Below are 18015 nucleotides of genomic sequence, written 5' to 3'. Positions count from 1 at the left end.
ACAGTACTTTTCCTTCATGGTGGAATCACACTGGAGATCAATGAGCTCCAGTTATAATTCTTGTGGGGCTTTCTTGTAGTCAAATGACAGTGGGCATGACACCAGCTCCAGTGTCTTCTCTATCTTCTCAAAGTCAGGGAATCAATGAGAAAATTCCCCATGCAAGTCACTCAAAATTTTGCTGTATTTTTCTTTCTGCTCTGGTGACACTTCCAGGTATTTCAGTGTTGGATAGTGAGCAAACACTTTGTCCTTAATTTGTTTTGAAAACAAGATTAACTTGGCTTTGAAAGCTGTCACACTAGAATACAAAACGTGTACAAACACATTCTTTGCTTGCAGGTTTACATTAAGTTCATTTAAATGTGCCAAGGTATCCACACCAAAAGCGAGGTCGCACACCCAATTTGAATTCTTTAATTCGGGGAAATCATTTTCTTTCCCCTGCATCTCCAGAAAAGTGCGAATTTCATCTCTGAGCTCCCACACTCACTTCAATACCTTTCCTAGGCTGAGTCAGCCGCCATTTGTATGATAAAGTAAGTCCTGGTGTTCGGCGGCAGTGCCTTCAAGAAGGGAAATGAATTGCCGATGATTAAGTCCCTTCGCTCTTATGTAGTTCACTATTTTCACTACTGTGCAAACAACATGATCAATGTCCAGGACATTTTTGCAGAGGGCCTCCTGATGTATAATACAATGCAGAAAAATCACCTCTTTATCATGGTCGTCTTCTTTTACTTTGTCCTGAATTCTTTTTAAAAGTCCTACATTTTTCCCTGTTAAATTTGGTGACCCATCTGTGGTTACATTTGCCAGTTTACTCCAGGAGAGTTTCAGATGTTCAAGGCACCCAGACATCCTCTCATATGAATCTGATCCCTTAGATGTGCCTTTCATTGATTCCATTGATAAAAATTCCTCTGTGATTTCAAATTTGTCGTTAACTCCTCTGACAAAAATCAGTAACTGTGCTGTGTCCTTAATGTCAGTGCTGTCATCGAGAGCTAATGAAAACAATGTAAAGCCCTGTGCTTCCTTATTCAACTCAGAAGCCAAATGTTCATCAATCACTTCTACACAGCGAGTAACAGTTCTTTGTGACAAACTAATGTTCTCAAATTTGTTCTGGTATTTCGGGCACAGCATGCCAGAAACTTCAGCCACGCATTCTTTCAAAAACTCCCCTTCATCAAAAGGCTTATTTTGTTTAGCGATTTTAAAGGCCAGAACGTAACTTGCCTTTGTAGCGGCTTCCAGAATTGCAGCCTGTCGCACATAAATATTTTGCTGAGTTTTTAAGTTTGTGGCAAGTGGCTCAACTTTTCTTGCCCTTTCCTCAGTTGTTAAATTGCTGCCATAATTAGGATGTTTCGTTGAAAAATGGCAATTCAAGTTGTAGTCCTTGAAACTGCGATGCTCTCCTGACAAATCAGGCACACAGCCTTCGAGTTCACGTTTGTGAAAAAATGTTTTGTATTCCATTCTTTGTTAAAAACCCAACACTCATTGTCTACTTTTTTTTTTTTTTTTTTTTTTTTTTTTTGCAGCACTCATTTTTGAAAGGGAAAAGAAAATCCTAACTGCTGCCCTTATTTCAAACTGCTGCTTTACAAGATGGCAGTACTGTGAGAAAACTGGGCCCTCTCTCTAGCCTGGATTTGCTGGGCGTCAGTGCCCCTGACAATTTTGAGCCATGGCGCTCTATCCCAGAACCCATGTGGACAAGAAGAGGCAGGTGTAAACTCACCTGTAACTTTATGCCCCAGCCTCCCCCCCAAAAAGTTCTTACTGTTGTACTTTGAGTTCTGTTTGCACGGTTGTGTTCATTACAAGTTTGTATATAATAAGGGATTTTACTACGGTGTGGCGAGAGGACTCATGAGGGGTGGCGCGCGGGGGGCTTCACGGGGTGGTACCAGGGACTCCTACAGGCCCTGCTGGCAGTGTGACACCAAGGCAGCTGTGCCACATGCAGAAGAACCCAGACAGGAGCAGCTGCGGCCCTGGGTGGTTTCCCTCCACTCGAGGCTCTCGAGGGTGGGGCCATAGGAAACAGGGAGGGGTGGTGAGGTCATACCTGAGGAATGTGGCATTTTGCGTGCAGAATCTTCCCTGAAGATGGTGCTGAAAATGACTGCACATCACTGAGGAGCGTTGGGCAGAGAGCAGCAAACCCCCGGCCCTACTCCCCTGGCCGGAGCGCGGCCAAACCCCCGGCCCCGCTCCCCCGGCCGGAGTGCCAGGTGGAGCGCAGCAAGCCCCTGGCCGGAGCTCACGGGCCAGATAAAAAGGACTGGTGGGCCGCAAGCAGCCCGCGGGCCGTAGTTTGCCCACCCCTGCTCTAGACGGCCTGGGACCTGCCTAGGTGCAAAATGTCTCTCTCCCTCTGTGCCAACAGCTCTTGCTCAGTTTGGAAGTAACCCTTGGTTTGAAATAGACAAGGCGCCCTGGCTGGGTGTTCCTCCATCGGGGCCCTCAACCTTGGAGTTAACCCTTTCCACACACCCCCATACTGTAAGCGCCAGTGTGAGAAGCAGGGTGTCTGCTCGGTGAGTTTGTCATGTAGGGGTCGCTTCTGGCAGGCTTGCCTATTTATTACTGTCTTGTATAGAGTCATGTGTGGGCATGTTAATACATGAAGACCATAGTGCTTTAGGTGAGGCACGTTGTGGCAAATCAAAAGAAAGACGGTAAGTAATTACATGTCTAGCTCAGAGATGGGCAAACTATGGCCCGCAGGCTACATCCGGCCCGCAGGACCATCCTGCTCGGCCCTTGAGCTCCTGGCCAGGGAGGCTTGTCCCCAGCCCCTCCCCCGCTGCCTCCCCTCCCCTGCAGCCTCAGCGCGCTATGCTGCCAGCGCTCTGGGTGGCATGGCTGGATCCGGCTGGGCCGGGCAGCTGCGAGCTCCTGCTGCTCTGAGTGGCATGGTAAGGGGGTGGGGAGCGGGGGGGTTGGATAAGGGGCAGAGGGTCCCGGAGGGCAGTCAGAGGACAGGGAGCAGGAGGTGGTTGGATGGGGCAGAGGTTTCGGGGGGGCGGCCAGGGGACGGGGAACGGGGGGAGTTGGATAGGTGTGGGAGTCCCGGGGAGCCTGTCAGGGGGTGGGGGTGTGGATAGGGGTTGGGGCAATTGGGGGACAGGGAGCGGGGGGGTTGATAGGGGGTGGAGTCCCGGGGGTGGTTAGGGGCGGAGGGTCCCGGAAGGGGGTGGTCAGTGGACACGGAGCAGGGGGGTTGGATAGGGGATAGGGGGCAGTGGTCCCGGAAGGGGGCAGTCAGTGGACACGGAGCAGGGGGTTTGGATAGGGGGCAGGGGTCCCGGAAGGGGGCAGTCAGTGGACACGGAGCAGGGGGGTTGGATGGGTTGGGGGTTCTGAGGGGCGCAGTCAGGGGGTGGGAAGTGGGGGGGGGGCAGATAGGAGGCAGGGACCAGGCTGTTTGGGGAGGCACAGCCTTCCCTACCCAGCCCTCCATACAGTTTTGCAACCCCGATGTGGCCCTCGGGCCAAAAAGTTTGCCCACCCCTGGTCTAGCTGGTTTAGGTTCCAATCCCACAAGGCGCTCTGTCCTGCGAGGTGCCGAGTACCTACGGTGCTTCGTGAGGCTCTTGGCACTTTGTAGGATCAAACCCCTTAGGGTATGTCTATAGTGCAGCTTGGAGTGAACCTCCCAGCCCGGGTTCAAAGACCAGTGCTAGTGGGACTTGCGCTAGCGTGCTAAAAAGAGCTGTGCAGGTGTTGTGACTTGGTCTGGAGCTCAGGTTCTCAAGCCGGGGTGGGGAGGGATGGGACTTGAGAGTTCGAGCTTTAGCCTGAGTTGCAATGTGGACTACAGCCCACTTCTTCGGATGTATATGCTGTAGTCCACGAAAGCTTATGCTCTAATAAATTTGTTAGTCTCTAAGGTGCCACAAGTACTCCTGTTCTTCTTTTTATAATAATCTGTGTTGTTGTATTTGTAGGGCATTTATGGCCTTGGTACTGTATCGAAGCTCAAAAATATTCATACAGCAAAATTATCTCAGAATTACAGTCCCCTCCCCCCCGCTCCAACCCACTTTGGAATCTCTTCAGGGTCTCAAGTCATTCCCACCTAGCCTACTGGATAAAGGGTTAAAAAAAAAAAACCCACCCCAAGATTGTCCCTATTGTGTTACTTTATGGTGTATAAATGAGGGTTGAAAATTTTCTTTTGTTCATTTCTCCTCCTCCCACCCCAAAATTGCCATTTCCTTAGTACAGCGGTTCTCAAACTGTGGGTCATGATCCCATTTTAATGGGGTCGCCAAGGTCAGCGTTAGACGTGCTGGGTCCTGGGGCTGAAGCCGAAGCCCCAGCTCCACTGCCCCAGGCTGGTCAGGTAGTAATTTTTGTTATCAGAAGAGGGTGGCAGTGCAGTGACGTTCGAGAACCGCTGACTTAATACATTCAAGCCCTGTCTAGGCTGGAAGACTAGTAGAGCTCTAGTGAAATGGTGACAGCCCAAGAACCAAGCGTGAAAACGAGCCATTGAGAGGGGAGGGGATTGTTATTCAGAGTGTTTAACGGTCTTAGGTTTCAGAGTAGCAGCCGTGTTAGTCTGTATCCGCAAAAAGAACAGGAGTACTTGTGGCACCTTAGAGACTAACACATTTATTAGAGCATAAGCTTTCGTGGACTACAGCCCACTTCTTCGGATGCATATAGAGTGAAACATATATTGAGGAGATATATATACACACAGACAGAGAGCATGAACCGGTGGGAGTTGTCTTACCAACTCTGAGAGGCCAATTAAGTAAGAGAAAAAAAAAAAACCTTTTGAAGTGATAATCAAGCTAGCCCAGTACAGACAGTTAGATAAGAAGTGTGAGAATACTTACAAGGTAAGTATGTGTATGTGTGTATATATATCTCCTCAATATATGTTTCACTCTATATGCATCCGAAGAAGTGGGCTGTAGTCCACGAAAGCTTATGCTCTAATAAATTTGTTAGTCTCTAAGGTGCCACAAGTACTCCTGTTCTTTTAACGGTCTTAGGGTTGTTCTGTAGTTCTACTTGACTGTAATGCAATGCTTGAGTAAGATTTTGGAGAAAAGTTGTCTATGTTAAAAATTCATTGGTTGGGAGAGCTAACACCATATGTACCCTGAGACACCCCTCCCCCCAGCAAAATCAGAAAACACCAGCGTTGGCATCTCTAAGTTTAAAGAAAGAAGCAAGGGGGGGGGTAGACAACCTTTCATGGCCTCTTTATCCACCATGAAGAAGTAAGCAGGGTGCAGACGCTCCTGTAGACAGGCCTTCGCTGGAGGCTCCCCGCAGATGACATGGACCCTGAGGCCTGACTCCCACGCTACCATTTCCTTGATCCTGCTTTGAGCAGGGGGCTGGACTAGATGACCTCCTGAGGTCCCGTCCAACCCTGACATTCTATGATTCTTCTTCGAGTGCTTGCTCATATCCATTCCATTAGGTGTGTGCGCGCCGCGTGCACGATCGTCAGAAGATTTTCTACCCTAGCAACACTGGCGGGTCGGCTGTGGAGCCCCCTAGAGTGGCGCCTTCATGGCGCTGAATATATACCCCAGCCGACCCGGCGCCCCCTCAGTTCCTTCTTACCGCCCCTGACGGTCGTTGGAACTGTGGAGCACTGCTTAGCTGTTCTCCACTCTCCCTAGCTTAGTTAGTCATCGCAGTTATAGTTATAGTTATAGTTATAGTGTTATAGTTAAATAGTTAAATAGTTTTAAAAGTTGTTCTAGTTGTTATTGTAGTTCAGGGGATTAAGGGGGTCGTCTCCCCCTTTCTCCCCCGGCCGCGGGGCCGGGCTCATGCCCAACGCTCCCGGCTTCAAGCAGTGCGCCTCCTGCGCTAAGCCTATGCCCACGAGCGACCCGCACGACTCCTGTCTGAAGTGCCTGGGAGAGTCCCATCAAACAGATAAGTGCAAGATCTGTAAGGCCTTCAGACCAAGGACCAAGAAGGAGCGGGACTTTCGGCTCCGGCAACTCCTGATGGAGGCGGCACTTAGTCCGGACGCTCCATCTACAAGCCAGGCCCCGGCACCTAGCGCCTCGGTGCGCAGTCCCCCGGCGGCACCGGCGATGCCGACCACGCGAGTGGCGTCGGACAAGCCTCCCCGGCACCGGACCTCGTCGGCACCGCAAGCACAGCAAGTGCCTCGGCGCCGGTCATTATCCCCAGGGCATAAAAAAGCCCATAAGACGGGGACCTCCGTGCCGAAGACGCCGGCTCCCCCAGTGCCGGGGGTAGAGCCGCGTCCGCCGGTGGAGCACCGGAAACAGGTGCCTCCAGCACCGTCGACTCCGGCGCCGAGGCCGTTGAGTCCGGTACAGATAGCGTCTCCACCGAGGCCGGCGGTGATACAGTGCCTCCCGTCGACTCCAGAGACCTTCGCGGCGGCGAGAGACTTAATAGCTCTCACGGAGCCGGCACCGCCCCAACCACCGGCACCGACGGCACCGTTGACTCACCCGGTCCAGTCGAGGGGGAAACCTGCCTTGATGCGCCCTCCATCGCAAGGGCTGGAACCTCGGCACCGATCCAGGTCCCGAAGCAGGTCCCCACGCCGCTCGCAGTCCCGGCGCCGAATATCACCTCGGCACCGGTTGTACTCGCGGCCAAGATCTTCGTCGCGGCACCGCTCTACGTCTCGGCACCGCTATGATCGTCGGCACCGATCAACGTCGAGACGTAGTTCTCGGCACCGCTACGGTCGACGCTCGACGTCGAGAGGCCGCTCCCGGCACCGGGCATACTCCAGGTCCTCGTCGCGGTCCAGATCCGACTCCCGGCACCGACGAGGTCATCGGCACCGGTCGCGGTCCCGGCACCGATCGCCGGCACCGCGTAGAGATAGATCATCTCCGGACCGGCACCGTGCGGCACCGCAGCCCACGGGAATCGTCTCGACGCTCTCGGCACCGCTGTGGCCATCGAGATCGGTGTCTCGCTCCTCGGAGGACCTCTCGAGATCGGCATACCCCCCTCAGGGGCAAGCCGAGGAACAGGACTTGGGCCATTGGCAGGACATAACAGAGGACCATTCTCATGGCCCATCTCACTGGTCGTTTTGGACCCCGTGGGCGTACCATCAGGCGCAAGGGGCTCCAATTGCTTCGACCTCTCGCTCCGGTCACTCCGCCAGAAGGGCCCCGGAGTCCACCATCTCTCGGCCTCCGCCAGGGGGCATGGAGGCTTCTGTGTCCGCACCACCTGACGCCCTGGACCCAAGCACAGGTGATGCTCCGGCCCAGGAGCAGGGAGACCAGGACCATCCCTTGGATCCTGTTCCACCGGAGGCATCTTCCTCTTCCTCTCTGGATGAGGCAGTGGCGGGCACATCGTGCACAGGTCCACCTCCAATAGATCTTCGGGCTCACCAGGATCTTCTGCGTAGGATGGCCCGTAATATGGACCTGCAGGCGGAGGAGATAGTGGAGGTGCACGACCCGATCGTGAATATCCTCGGAGCGGATGCCCCATCGAGGGTGGCGTTACCCCTGATCCGCACGATACAAGCCAATGCATCTACGATATGGCAGACTCCTGCCTCTATCCCACCCACAGCGAGAGGGGTGGAAAGGAAATACTTTGTCCCGTCTAAAGACTACGGGTACTTGTATACCCACCCCCAGCCGTGTTCACTGGTGGTGGCATCAGTGAACGCAAGGGAGCGCCACGGCCAGCAGGCCGCAGCGCCCAAATCAAAGGAGGCTAAGCGCCTCGATTTATTCGGCCGTAAAGTTTACTCAGCCGGGGGGCTGCAACTTAGAGCGGCTAACCAGCAGGCGCTCTTGAGCCGCTATAGCTTTAACTCCTGGAACTCTATGGGGAAGTTCAAGGAGTTGGTTCCCCAAGAGTCCAGGGAGGAGTTTGGAGCCCTGGTAGAGGAGGGTAAGAAGGTGGCTCGGACCTCCTTACAGGCCTCCTTAGACATAGCGGACTCTGCTGCGAGAACCCTGGCCTCAGGTATCGCTATGCGGAGGATCTCCTGGCTCCAGGTTTCGGGTCTGCCTCAGGAACTGCAGCAAACCCTGCAGGATCTACCCTTCGAAGGACAAGGGTTGTTTTCAGAAAAGATGGACTCTCGCCTGCAGAGCCTCAAGGACTCCAGGACGATCATGCGTTCCTTGGGGATGCATGTTGTGGGCCCTCAGCGCAGGCCATTTAGACCGCAGCCTCAGCGCTTCTACCCCCCCCGCTTCGTCAGAGACAGGACTCGGCCCGGAGGCGAGGGCGAGGTGGTAGAAGAAGGTGGACCGGCCCTCAACCCGGTCAGAACCAGGGGCCACCTAGACCACCTTCAGGCCCCAGGCAGAACTTTTGAAGGTGCGGTCGAGGACGGCGCCCCAGTCATCCCCCAGGATCCAGCCCCCTCCTTTCGGGATCGCCTTTCCCATTTCCACCATGCCTGGTCCCTTATAACCTCGGACCGTTGGGTCCTTCGCACGGTGGACAGGGGATATGCTATCCAGTTTTCTTCAATCCCCCCCTCCTCCCCCCCTTCCCCGTCCCTCTTCAGGGACCCTTCTCACGAGCAACTTCTTATACAGGAAGTTTCCACGCTCCTTGCTATGGGGGCCATAGAGGGGGTTCCAGTGGAGTTAAGGGGCAGGGGATTCTATTCCCGTTACTTCCTCATTCCCAAGTCCAAAGGAGGTCTGCGACCTATCTTGGACTTGCGCGGACTCAACAAATTCGTAGTAAAGTTGAAGTTCCGCATGGTCTCTCTGGGGGCCATTATCCCTTCCCTCGATCCTGGAGACTGGTTCGCCGCCCTCGACATGAAAGACGCATACTTTCACATCGCAATTTACCCGCCTCACAGACGCTTCCTGCGATTCATGGTAAGCAGGGTGCACTACCAATTTGCAGTCCTTCCCTTCGGCCTATCCTCGGCCCCAAGAGTGTTCACGAAATGTATGGCTGTCGTGGCAGCGTACCTTCGTCGGCAAGGGATACAGGTGTTCCCGTACCTAGACGACTGGCTGGTACGCGGTCGCACCAAAGAGCAAGTTCGAGCTCACGTCCACATAATAGTGCACACATTCAACAAGTTGGGCATCTTACTCAACAAGGACAAATCCACTCTAGAACCTACCCAGAGAATAGAATTCATCGGCGCAGTTCTAGACTCCAGACGTGCACAAGCCATCCTGCCAGACAATCGCTTTTGCACCATCACGAGCCTCATTCAAGGACTCAAGGCCTTCCCAACTACCACGGTGAGGTCATGCCTTACCCTACTAGGTCACATGGCTTCCTGCACGTATGTAACCAGGCATGCCAGACTTCGGCTTCGCCCACTCCAGACCTGGGTGTCATCAATATACCGCCCACATCGGGACAGCCTGAACATGGTGGTCACGGTCCCGAACTCGGTCCTGACCTCCCTCACATGGTGGCTAGACCACAATGTGGTTTGCGAGGGGATGCCGTTTCACGCCCTACAACCCTCTCTGCACCTGGTCACAGATGCTTCATCTCTGGGTTGGGGCGCCCATCTCAACGAGCACCATACCCAGGGCCTGTGGACTGCACCCCAGCTAGCCCTGCACATCAATGTTCGGGAACTGATGGCGGTGCGCCTGGCGTGCCAGGCATTTCTCAATCTCCTACGTGGCCGCTGTGTGTTAGTTCTCATCGACAACACCACTGCCATGTTTTACATCAACAAGCAAGGAGGAGCACGTTCGTCAATTCTATGCCAAGAGGCCATTCGCCTGTGGGACTTCTGCATCGCCCACTCAATCCATCTCACGGCATCGTTCCTCCCTGGAGTCCAGAACACTTTGGCGGACCGACTCAGCAGGTCCTTTCAAACACACGAGTGGTCTATCCGTCCGGACATCATACATTCCGTTTTCCAGAAGTGGGGGTTTCCCCAGATAGACCTGTTTGCATCTCGAGACAACAGGAAGTGCCACGTGTTCTGCTCCCTGCAAGGTCGAGCTCCGGGCTCCCTCTCGGATGCGTTTCTCCTTCCCTGGAAAGACCACCTGTTTTATGCCTTCCCTCCGTTTCCTCTGGTCCACAAGGTACTGCTCAAATTGCGCAGAGACCAGGCACAGGTGATTCTGATCGCCCCAGCGTGGCCGAGACAACATTGGTACACCACACTGTTGGAGCTCTCGGTTCAGACACCGATCCCGCTTCCATTATGCCCGGATCTCATCTCTCAGGACCATGGCCACCTGCGTCACCCCGACCTGCAATCACTCCACCTCACGGCGTGGCTGCTCCATGGTTCACCCAGGCAGAGCAACAGTGCTCGCACTCTGTCCAACAGATTCTGCTGAGCAGTAGGAAGCCCTCAACACGGACCACATACTTGGCCAAGTGGAAGCGGTTCTCCTGTTGGTGCGAACAACGAGCCACGTCCCCGTTGCAGGCACCTATTCCTCTCATTTTGGAATATCTCCTCTCCCTAAAACAGCAGGGGTTGGCGATATCTTCAATTAGAGTTCACCTGGCCGCTATATCAGCCTTTCACCCAGGGGAACTCGCGTCTTCGGTATTCTCTAACCCGATGGTCATTAGATTCCTCAAGGGCTTAGACCGGATGTACCCACAACAACGTCAGCCCGTTCCGACGTGGGACCTCAACCTGGTTCTCTCCAAGCTCACAGGTCCTCCATTCGAGCCACTGGCCACCTGTTCACTTCTGTACCTATCCTGGAAGACAGCCTTCCTCGTAGCCATCACCTCAGCAAGGCGCGTTTCTGAACTCAGGGCGCTTACATCCGAGCCCCCTTACACAGTTTTCCATAAGGATAAAGTGCAGCTTCGTCCACATCCTGCCTTTCTCCCTAAGGTGGTTTCTCCTTTTCATATCAACCAGGATATATTTCTCCCGGTCTTTCATCCTAAACCACATGCTACTCGCCAGGATCAACGTTTGCATTCCCTGGACGTACGCAGGGCCCTGGCCTTCTATATTGACCGCACAAGGCACTTTAGAAAGACGACGCAACTCTTCGTTGCAGTGGCCGACCGAATGAAAGGCTCACCGGTCTCCTCACAACGCCTATCCTCCTGGATTACGTCTTGCATCCGGACTTGCTATGACCTGGCAGGTGTCTCAGCACCGCACCTCACCGCTCACTCCACGAGGGCCCAAGCTTCCTCGACTGCTTTCCTGGCGCAAGTTCCGATCCAGGACATTTGTAGAGCGGCGGTTTGGTCATCAGTCCACACGTTTACAGCTCACTATGCACTAGTGCAGCAGTCCAGGGACGATGCTGCTTTCGGATCAGCGGTTTTGCACACAGCAATGTCTCACTCCGACCCCACCACCTAAGTTGGGCTTGGGAGTCACCTAATGGAATGGATATGAGCAAGCACTCGAAGAAGAAAAGACGGTTACTCACCGTTGTAACTGTTGTTCTTCGAGATGTGTTGCTCATATCCATTCCAAACCCGCCCCCCGTCCCCACTGTTGGAGTAGCCGGCAAGAAGGAACTGAGGGGGCGCCGGGTCGGCTGGGGTATATATTCAGCGCCATGAAGGCGCCACTCTAGGGGGCTCCACAGCCGACCCGCCGGTGTTGCTAGGGTAGAAAATCTTCCGACGATCGTGCACGCGGCGCGCACACACCTAATGGAATGGATATGAGCAACACATCTCGAAGAACAACAGTTACAACGGTGAGTAACCGTCTTTTCTATTTTTTTTTTAAAATGCTGGTGAACGTTGTGCAGTTTGGGGAGAATTGGAACAGTCAGCAGCACTTCCAGGTGACCTATGGCCCTGCCTGCTCTAGAGAAATCAGTGCGGGCATCGATACATCTGGAGTTACACCAGTGCAAACCTCTAGTGAAGACACGCTGCAGACTGTAAAGCAGAGCTTACCCCAGCAATGTGTCGGTCTAAATCTTGCTTTACGTTGGTGCAGCACATCAGGGGCTTGTGCTAGTGTAACTACATCGCTATAGTTACTCTGGTGCAAATGTCTCTGAACTATATAACTATATATACATCTGCACCCATGGAACTTCCTCCTCATGTGGGAGGGTGGATGGGAAGGATGGGGAGGGTGGATATGGAGAAAGTTCCATGGGTGCAGATGTAGGCTGGTGTATTGGGACTCTATTGCTTTTAGCTATTCCTGGAGACTGTCTTCCTTGAGCTGGATTAATAATTTCTCTATCTGCGAATGTGCATGGCATGAAGGGACCCAGGGACTCAGCTCTGTGCATTGACTAACCCCAAACATGTGCTTCTGAGCCTTCTCCCCCATTTGAGTATACCACTATTTACCAACTCCCCAGCCCGTACGCCGGCTAGTCTTACTAAAGGTACAAAGTGGCAGCGACTGTCTATAAAAATATTTATTAGATTCAGTGTTGCAAAGCCATGTGTTAATGTATTGAACAGCATGAGGGATTGGCTGAGGACTGGTCCAAGGTGGAGTAGGGGGGCTATTTGAGAAGCAGCCCCCCAGAATATAGGTACGTGCCTTCCCTGGGAGGGAAAACGGCAATGTAAAATATTTCCATTACAATGGCCACTGTCTGGTAACATCTGTAAAAGTGCTATGCTGGTGGTGGTGTGGTCCAAAGGACATCTGTCTCTTGTCTTCTGGATGCACCTGGGATCAGATTCTAACGTGTTTCTGAAGGATTCCTGAGCAAACGATCATGGCTGACCCCAAAATAGTTAGACATGAGTTTTCTGATTCTCGGACTTGCTCTTTACTCAGGATTTTGCTGGTAGCAGCAGGAAAATAAGCTGTGTTCTTCACTTGATGGCTTCGTAGGTAAATGCTGTCTGGAAGAGAATGGGTAACAGAGGTCATGGAACTGAGGGGAGAAAAGATTGTAGGGTGTCTGTTCAGTCACTGCTGGACAAAGTTAAAATGTTGCTTTGATGAATGATTTAGGTCCATACAGATTGACACATGCAGGGAACAAAATGGCTGGTGTAATCTTGTTCTGGGGCAGCTCCAGAGTCAGGTGGGGATTGCTGTGGGGTGAGATGCATGAAGGTTTGGGCAGCTGGAGGCGATAACATTGGACGTGCTTGTCAAAGGCATTTGGCGGGTCAGAGTAGAGATGGGGTGTGGTTGTTTCACGGACAGAGCAGTGCGTACTCCACAGACTTCTTGTCTCCTTCCCTGACTGTCTGACTCACCGGGATGCAGGTCTCCAGGCCCTCTCTATCTGTCTTTCTCCACAGCACACCCCACCTCACTTTACATGACACGTTTGGGACTCAGTGCTCAGCCTTGGTACGCCCTATAGCAGGGGTGGGCAAACTTTTTGGCCCGAGGGCCACATCTGGGTGGGGAAATTGCATGCAGGGCCATGAATGTAGGGCCGGGGCAGGGGGTTGGGGTGCGGGAGGGAGTGTGGGATGTGGGACGGGGTCCGATGTGCAGGAAGGGCCTCAGGGCAAGGGAGTTGGGGTGCAGGATGGGTGCGGGGTGTACAAGGGGGCGCAGGATGGGTGAGAGGTTACAAGGGGGCTCAGGGCAGGGGGTTGGGGCACAGGGTGGGTGAGGGATTACAAGGGGGCTCAGGGCAGGGGGTTGGGGTGCAGGATGGGTGTGGAGTTACAAGGGTGCTCAGGGCAGGGGGTTGGGGCGCAGGATGGGTGCGGGGTTACAAGGGGGCTCAGGGCAGGGGGTTGGGGCGCAGGATGGGTGCGGGGTTACAAGGGGGCTCAGGGCAGGGGGTTGGGGTGCAGGGAGGTGTGGGGTTACAAGGGGGCTCAGGGCAGGGGGTTGGGGTGCAGGGGGGTGCAGGGTGTACAAGGGGGCTCAGGGCAGGGGGTTGGGGTGCGGGAGGGATGTGTCAGGGGATCGGGGTGCGAGGTGCAGGAGGGGTTCGGGGTGAAGGCTCCGGCCTGGCGCTGCTTACCTTGAGTGGCTCTGGGGTGTCAGTGGCACGCAGTGGGGCTAAGACAGGTTCCCTGCCTGCCCTGGCCCCGCGCCGCTCCTGGAAGCGACCAGCACCATGTCCCTGCGGTCCCTGAAGGGGCGGGGCAGAGGGCTCTGCGTGCTGCCCTCTCCTGCGGGTACCTCCCCTGAAGCTCCCATTGGCCACAGTTCCCTGTACCCAGCCAATGGGAGCTGTGAGGGGTGGTGCTTGGAGGCGAGGGCAGCGCATGGAGCCCTCTGCCCCCCACCAGGAGCCGCAGGGATGTGCTGCCGGCGGCTTCCAGCGGGTGACAATCCCGCGGGCCAGATCCACAGCCCTGACAGGCCGGATTCAGCCTGTGGGCCATAGTTTGCCCACCCCTGCCCTACAGCACTGTCCAAATCGTGTTTCAGAATAAGAACTGCTCCAACTTCCTTCTGACTGCAACCAGCGATCAGTTTATGGCCCTGAAACATGAGGATGGCTGTCCCATATCATGGTCACCCTGTCTAGAGCACCTGCAGGTGCTATGTATAAGGAGAGACAGCTCTAATTCTTTTTCCAGTTCTTACTATGCATTTTTCTTCACTATCCTGCAAGAGCAACACAGGAACTCAGCGGGTAAGGATGGTCTAGTGATTAGGGCACTCATCTGAGCCAGGTCAATTCCTGGCTCTGCCACAGACTTCTTATGTGATCTTGGGCAAGTCACTTAGTCTCTTGGTGACTCAGTTCCCCTTCTGTAAGATGGGGATAATTAGCACAGCCTTACCCCACAGATGGGTTGGGAGAAATATATAAAAGATTGTGAGGTGCTCAGATACTACAGATGGCGGGCAAATAAGTACCTAAGATACACCCAAATCATGTATGACAACAAAGGTTATATCCTTCCATCTGCTTTAAACTTGTGCCTTTTAATTTCATCAAGTTCCCTCTTGTTTTGGATTTATATGAAAGGGCCTAAGTGCTTGACTGACCTTCTCTGTTGTTTTAAATACCTCCATCATATCCCTTCTTATTCTGCCCCTTTCTAGACGAAGGGCTTGTCCTTCTCTCTCTATGTAGGAAGGCAGCTTCCTCCCCTCTCTATGCTTCCATTAATTTTTTGTTTCCCTTCTCTGGATCTTTCTTCTGTTCCATTTAGAGATAAGGTCTCCTAGTTCATCTCTGTTTGGCAGGGCCAGATTGCTCCTAATGCCGTGTGCAGTCTAGTTTCAAATGACTGAACAGTGGGGATTCCAATACTTTCATTGGAACGCTATTCCACAGATGAATGGACCTACCGCTGTCAGGAAGCATCTGGGCGAACGTCTACGCTTGCTCAAACTGATTTCAATTTATTTTAGGAGATTTTTTTTTTAAATCCTTATTTTAAATGTAAAAATGAAACTAGTTTTTAAAAATCCAAGTAGATGCAGCAGTACTCACCCATTAGGTCTGATTTTCAGAAGTTCTGACCGCCCACAACTCCAAATGACATCAATGGAAGTTGCAGGCGTTCTGGGCATCTGAAAATGAGGCCCAATGTTTGTTTCTTGATGAATTAAGTATATCCAAAAGAGGTTTTGCAGCTCACCTTTATGTTCTCTCTGTATGGGTCCTAGGTGGTCCTAAGCTGCGTTCTTCACTGTCAGATCACCAACCGCTTCTTCTCTGGCGTCGTCTTTACACTGCATATAAGAGGCCACCTGACGTTTTTTCAGAACTTTCCACGTGGACAGTTCTCCTTGGGCATTTAAACATCTGTGTGATTTCTCTTTTGAAAGCAACCATTCACTAAAATAAGAATTAAAAGATATGTCCAAGTTGTCTAGACACTCTCTGATGGGTACAGGATGTTCAGCTCAAAGAACAGAGCAGGGATGTAGTAAGGTTTATGAGACAATTCCTGTCCTCTCTTTGAAACAATGGTGGGCCAGGAAATCAGATTTTCTGCCCGCTTGCCACAGCTTAGAAATGAGGCTGTATTTCCAATCTCAAATTGAGTAGCCAGCATGCGGTAATTGACAAGTCAGCGCCTAATGCAACTGGCCTGTTGGTCTTTGTGAGCAGCAAGGATCCCTTCCCCTTTCAAGTTTAACGGATGCACTGATTTCACTAAGTGTTATTGTTCAACCAGTCGATGTCACACAAGATGATGACATCATCTCTGTCCTTTCACTTCGTTGTTCTGGACCGTTTGAACCATTGTCTTCTGGTGGTGTTCCATCCCTTTCTTCTGACTCTTCTGTGGTCATGGGAATGGCTATCACAGGTATTGTGTATTGTTGCCTCATGTGGCTGCAAAAGGAAAAATTCATGGGATCAGCAAATGTTGGTGACTGCACGCTAAAGGCATCTGCTATGCAGTCTGTGGGCTAAAACGCTGACCAGGAATGTGAAATGTCAGTAGGGAAACACATCAATCACAGACAGTCTCAGTCTTTGATTATTGACTAATTAGATATCAGGATGTGCTTCTGGGCTTCTTCGTTACACTAGGGCTTCGTTACAGCTCCAGAAGCATAACGGCATCTTGAAGTGGGTGTAAGTTATGACATTTGTGAGTTATAAAGGAGCCTGAGTGTAAAGACAGGGGCGAGGGATAGCTCAGTGGTTTGAGCATTAGCCTCCCTAAATCCAGGGTTGTGAGTTCAATCCTTGAGTGGGCCATTTGGGGGTTTAGTTGCTTTGAGCAAGAGGTTAGACTAGATGATATTCTATGATTCTAAATGAGAATCAAGCCCACAGAAATTAGAGATGGAAAAAACCTACTTGAACAGTTTATTCAGGCCACCTACAATCCCTTCAAGACAGCGCTGATCTCAGTATACTATATTTGTGAGTGCTCTACCTTGTCTAACTTTAAATGATTCATGCCACAGGCCTCCTACCACATTTCTTTGGAGGCTATTTCACAATCTCAGTAGCTCTGTAACTTGTTGTGAGTTTCCTGATGCTATTCTGGCTAAATCTTCCCTTCTAGATATCATTTCGTTTCACCCCTTGTACAACCCTAAATAATTCTCTTCCCTCTGTCAGGTTTACACACGACAAATAAGTGATGGTTACCGTGACCCCAGCTAAGCCAATGTTGGCAAGAATTATCTTTTAATGTTTGCATAACAGAACTCTGCTCCAGGTTTCTCTCTCTCTAGCAGATGTAGGGCTCAATTTTGAAAAGTGACCTCCAATTTTGAGGGCACATTTCACTTACACCTGTGTTGACTTGCCTACATGTGTGACTGGGTTCACAAATTGGACACTTAGCTGTCTCAGTGACAGTGTTTATTGCCACAGTTAAGTATGGATGCAGCTATTTATAGGCACAAAAATGGAGGCAGGGTTTTAAAGTCCTCTTTAAAAATGGGATCTTTGGCCTTTCATTACTAATGAATACTGACTGCCCCTTAAATAATTATTGCTCTTTATTGCTCTTCTGAACTCTTAGACTCATAGACTTTAAGGTCAGAAGGGACCATTATGATCATCTAGTCTGACCAAGTGTTCTACTAAAAACGATGCCAAGGCTGTGGTAGGACTCCTTGTAAGTAGGTTTTGTTTTAAAAATTTAAATAATAAAACATAAAAGACTGATGATAAAATAGGAGAATATTTAAAAATACAAGAGATGGCCCCAATGTTCCAGGTATCCTGCAATTTGGAAACTGTCTTAATAGCATCAAGGTGAATTTCACACACGTGTAGAGGGCCAGTACAGAGCCTGTTCCCCGGTTAAATTCCAGTTAACCCCTATTTAGAGGGCGTAAGCAGAATTTAAGAGCTGCATAAGACTTAGGACAACCATCAGCACAAAGGGGAATTTCACTCATCAGTACTTATCGGCAGCTTAACCGATGTGTCCCCAGTGAAAATGTAATTATAGTCTCAGTTAGTTGGAGAAACAGACGATGATTGGGATTGTCAACGCTGCCTAGGGGATATAGATGCACAGTTTCACAATTCTTGTACGAGTTAATGGGAATTATGCGTCTAAATTCCCTGCATGGTTTTGAAAAATCTCAGGCTGCTTCTTTCCTGCAACGTAGCTGTACAGGTACTGCATCATGATGTAATTACGTTATTGGAAAACTTACACTCGCCGTCTCCAGACACAACATAATACAACAGCTACAACGGTCAGCAACATGGGAAACCCTGC

General features: G+C 51.7%; 1 protein-coding gene and 1 long non-coding RNA gene across 6 annotated transcripts in view; one reads left to right on the top strand and one right to left on the bottom strand.

The window, feature by feature from the left end:
• Positions 1-18015, top strand: part of LOC135972807 (uncharacterized) — a 348625-nt gene that overhangs the window by 13242 nt on the left and 317368 nt on the right. The window lies entirely within an intron of this gene.
• The window catches only part of IL15RA (interleukin 15 receptor subunit alpha), a 77297-nt gene continuing 68971 nt past the window's right edge, over positions 9690-18015 (bottom strand). For all 5 annotated transcript variants that reach the window (XM_065552504.1, XM_065552489.1, XM_065552479.1 and 2 more), the window contains 3 exons: positions 17951-18011; positions 15451-16154; positions 9690-12780 (listed from right to left, as the gene is read on the bottom strand). Coding sequence is in view for 4 of the 5 variants with exons in the window: in XM_065552489.1 (XP_065408561.1) it covers positions 15986-16154; positions 17951-18011 (230 nt within the window). In the remaining variant the exon portion in view is untranslated. The remainder of the gene's footprint in view (positions 12781-15450; positions 16155-17950; positions 18012-18015) is intronic.

This window comes from Chrysemys picta, chromosome 1 (genome assembly GCF_011386835.1).
Source record: "Chrysemys picta bellii isolate R12L10 chromosome 1, ASM1138683v2, whole genome shotgun sequence".
Lineage (NCBI taxonomy): Eukaryota > Metazoa > Chordata > Testudines > Emydidae > Chrysemys > Chrysemys picta.
The sequence above is the reverse complement of the archived record's forward strand: the minus strand, read 5'-3'. Positions and strand labels throughout refer to the sequence as shown.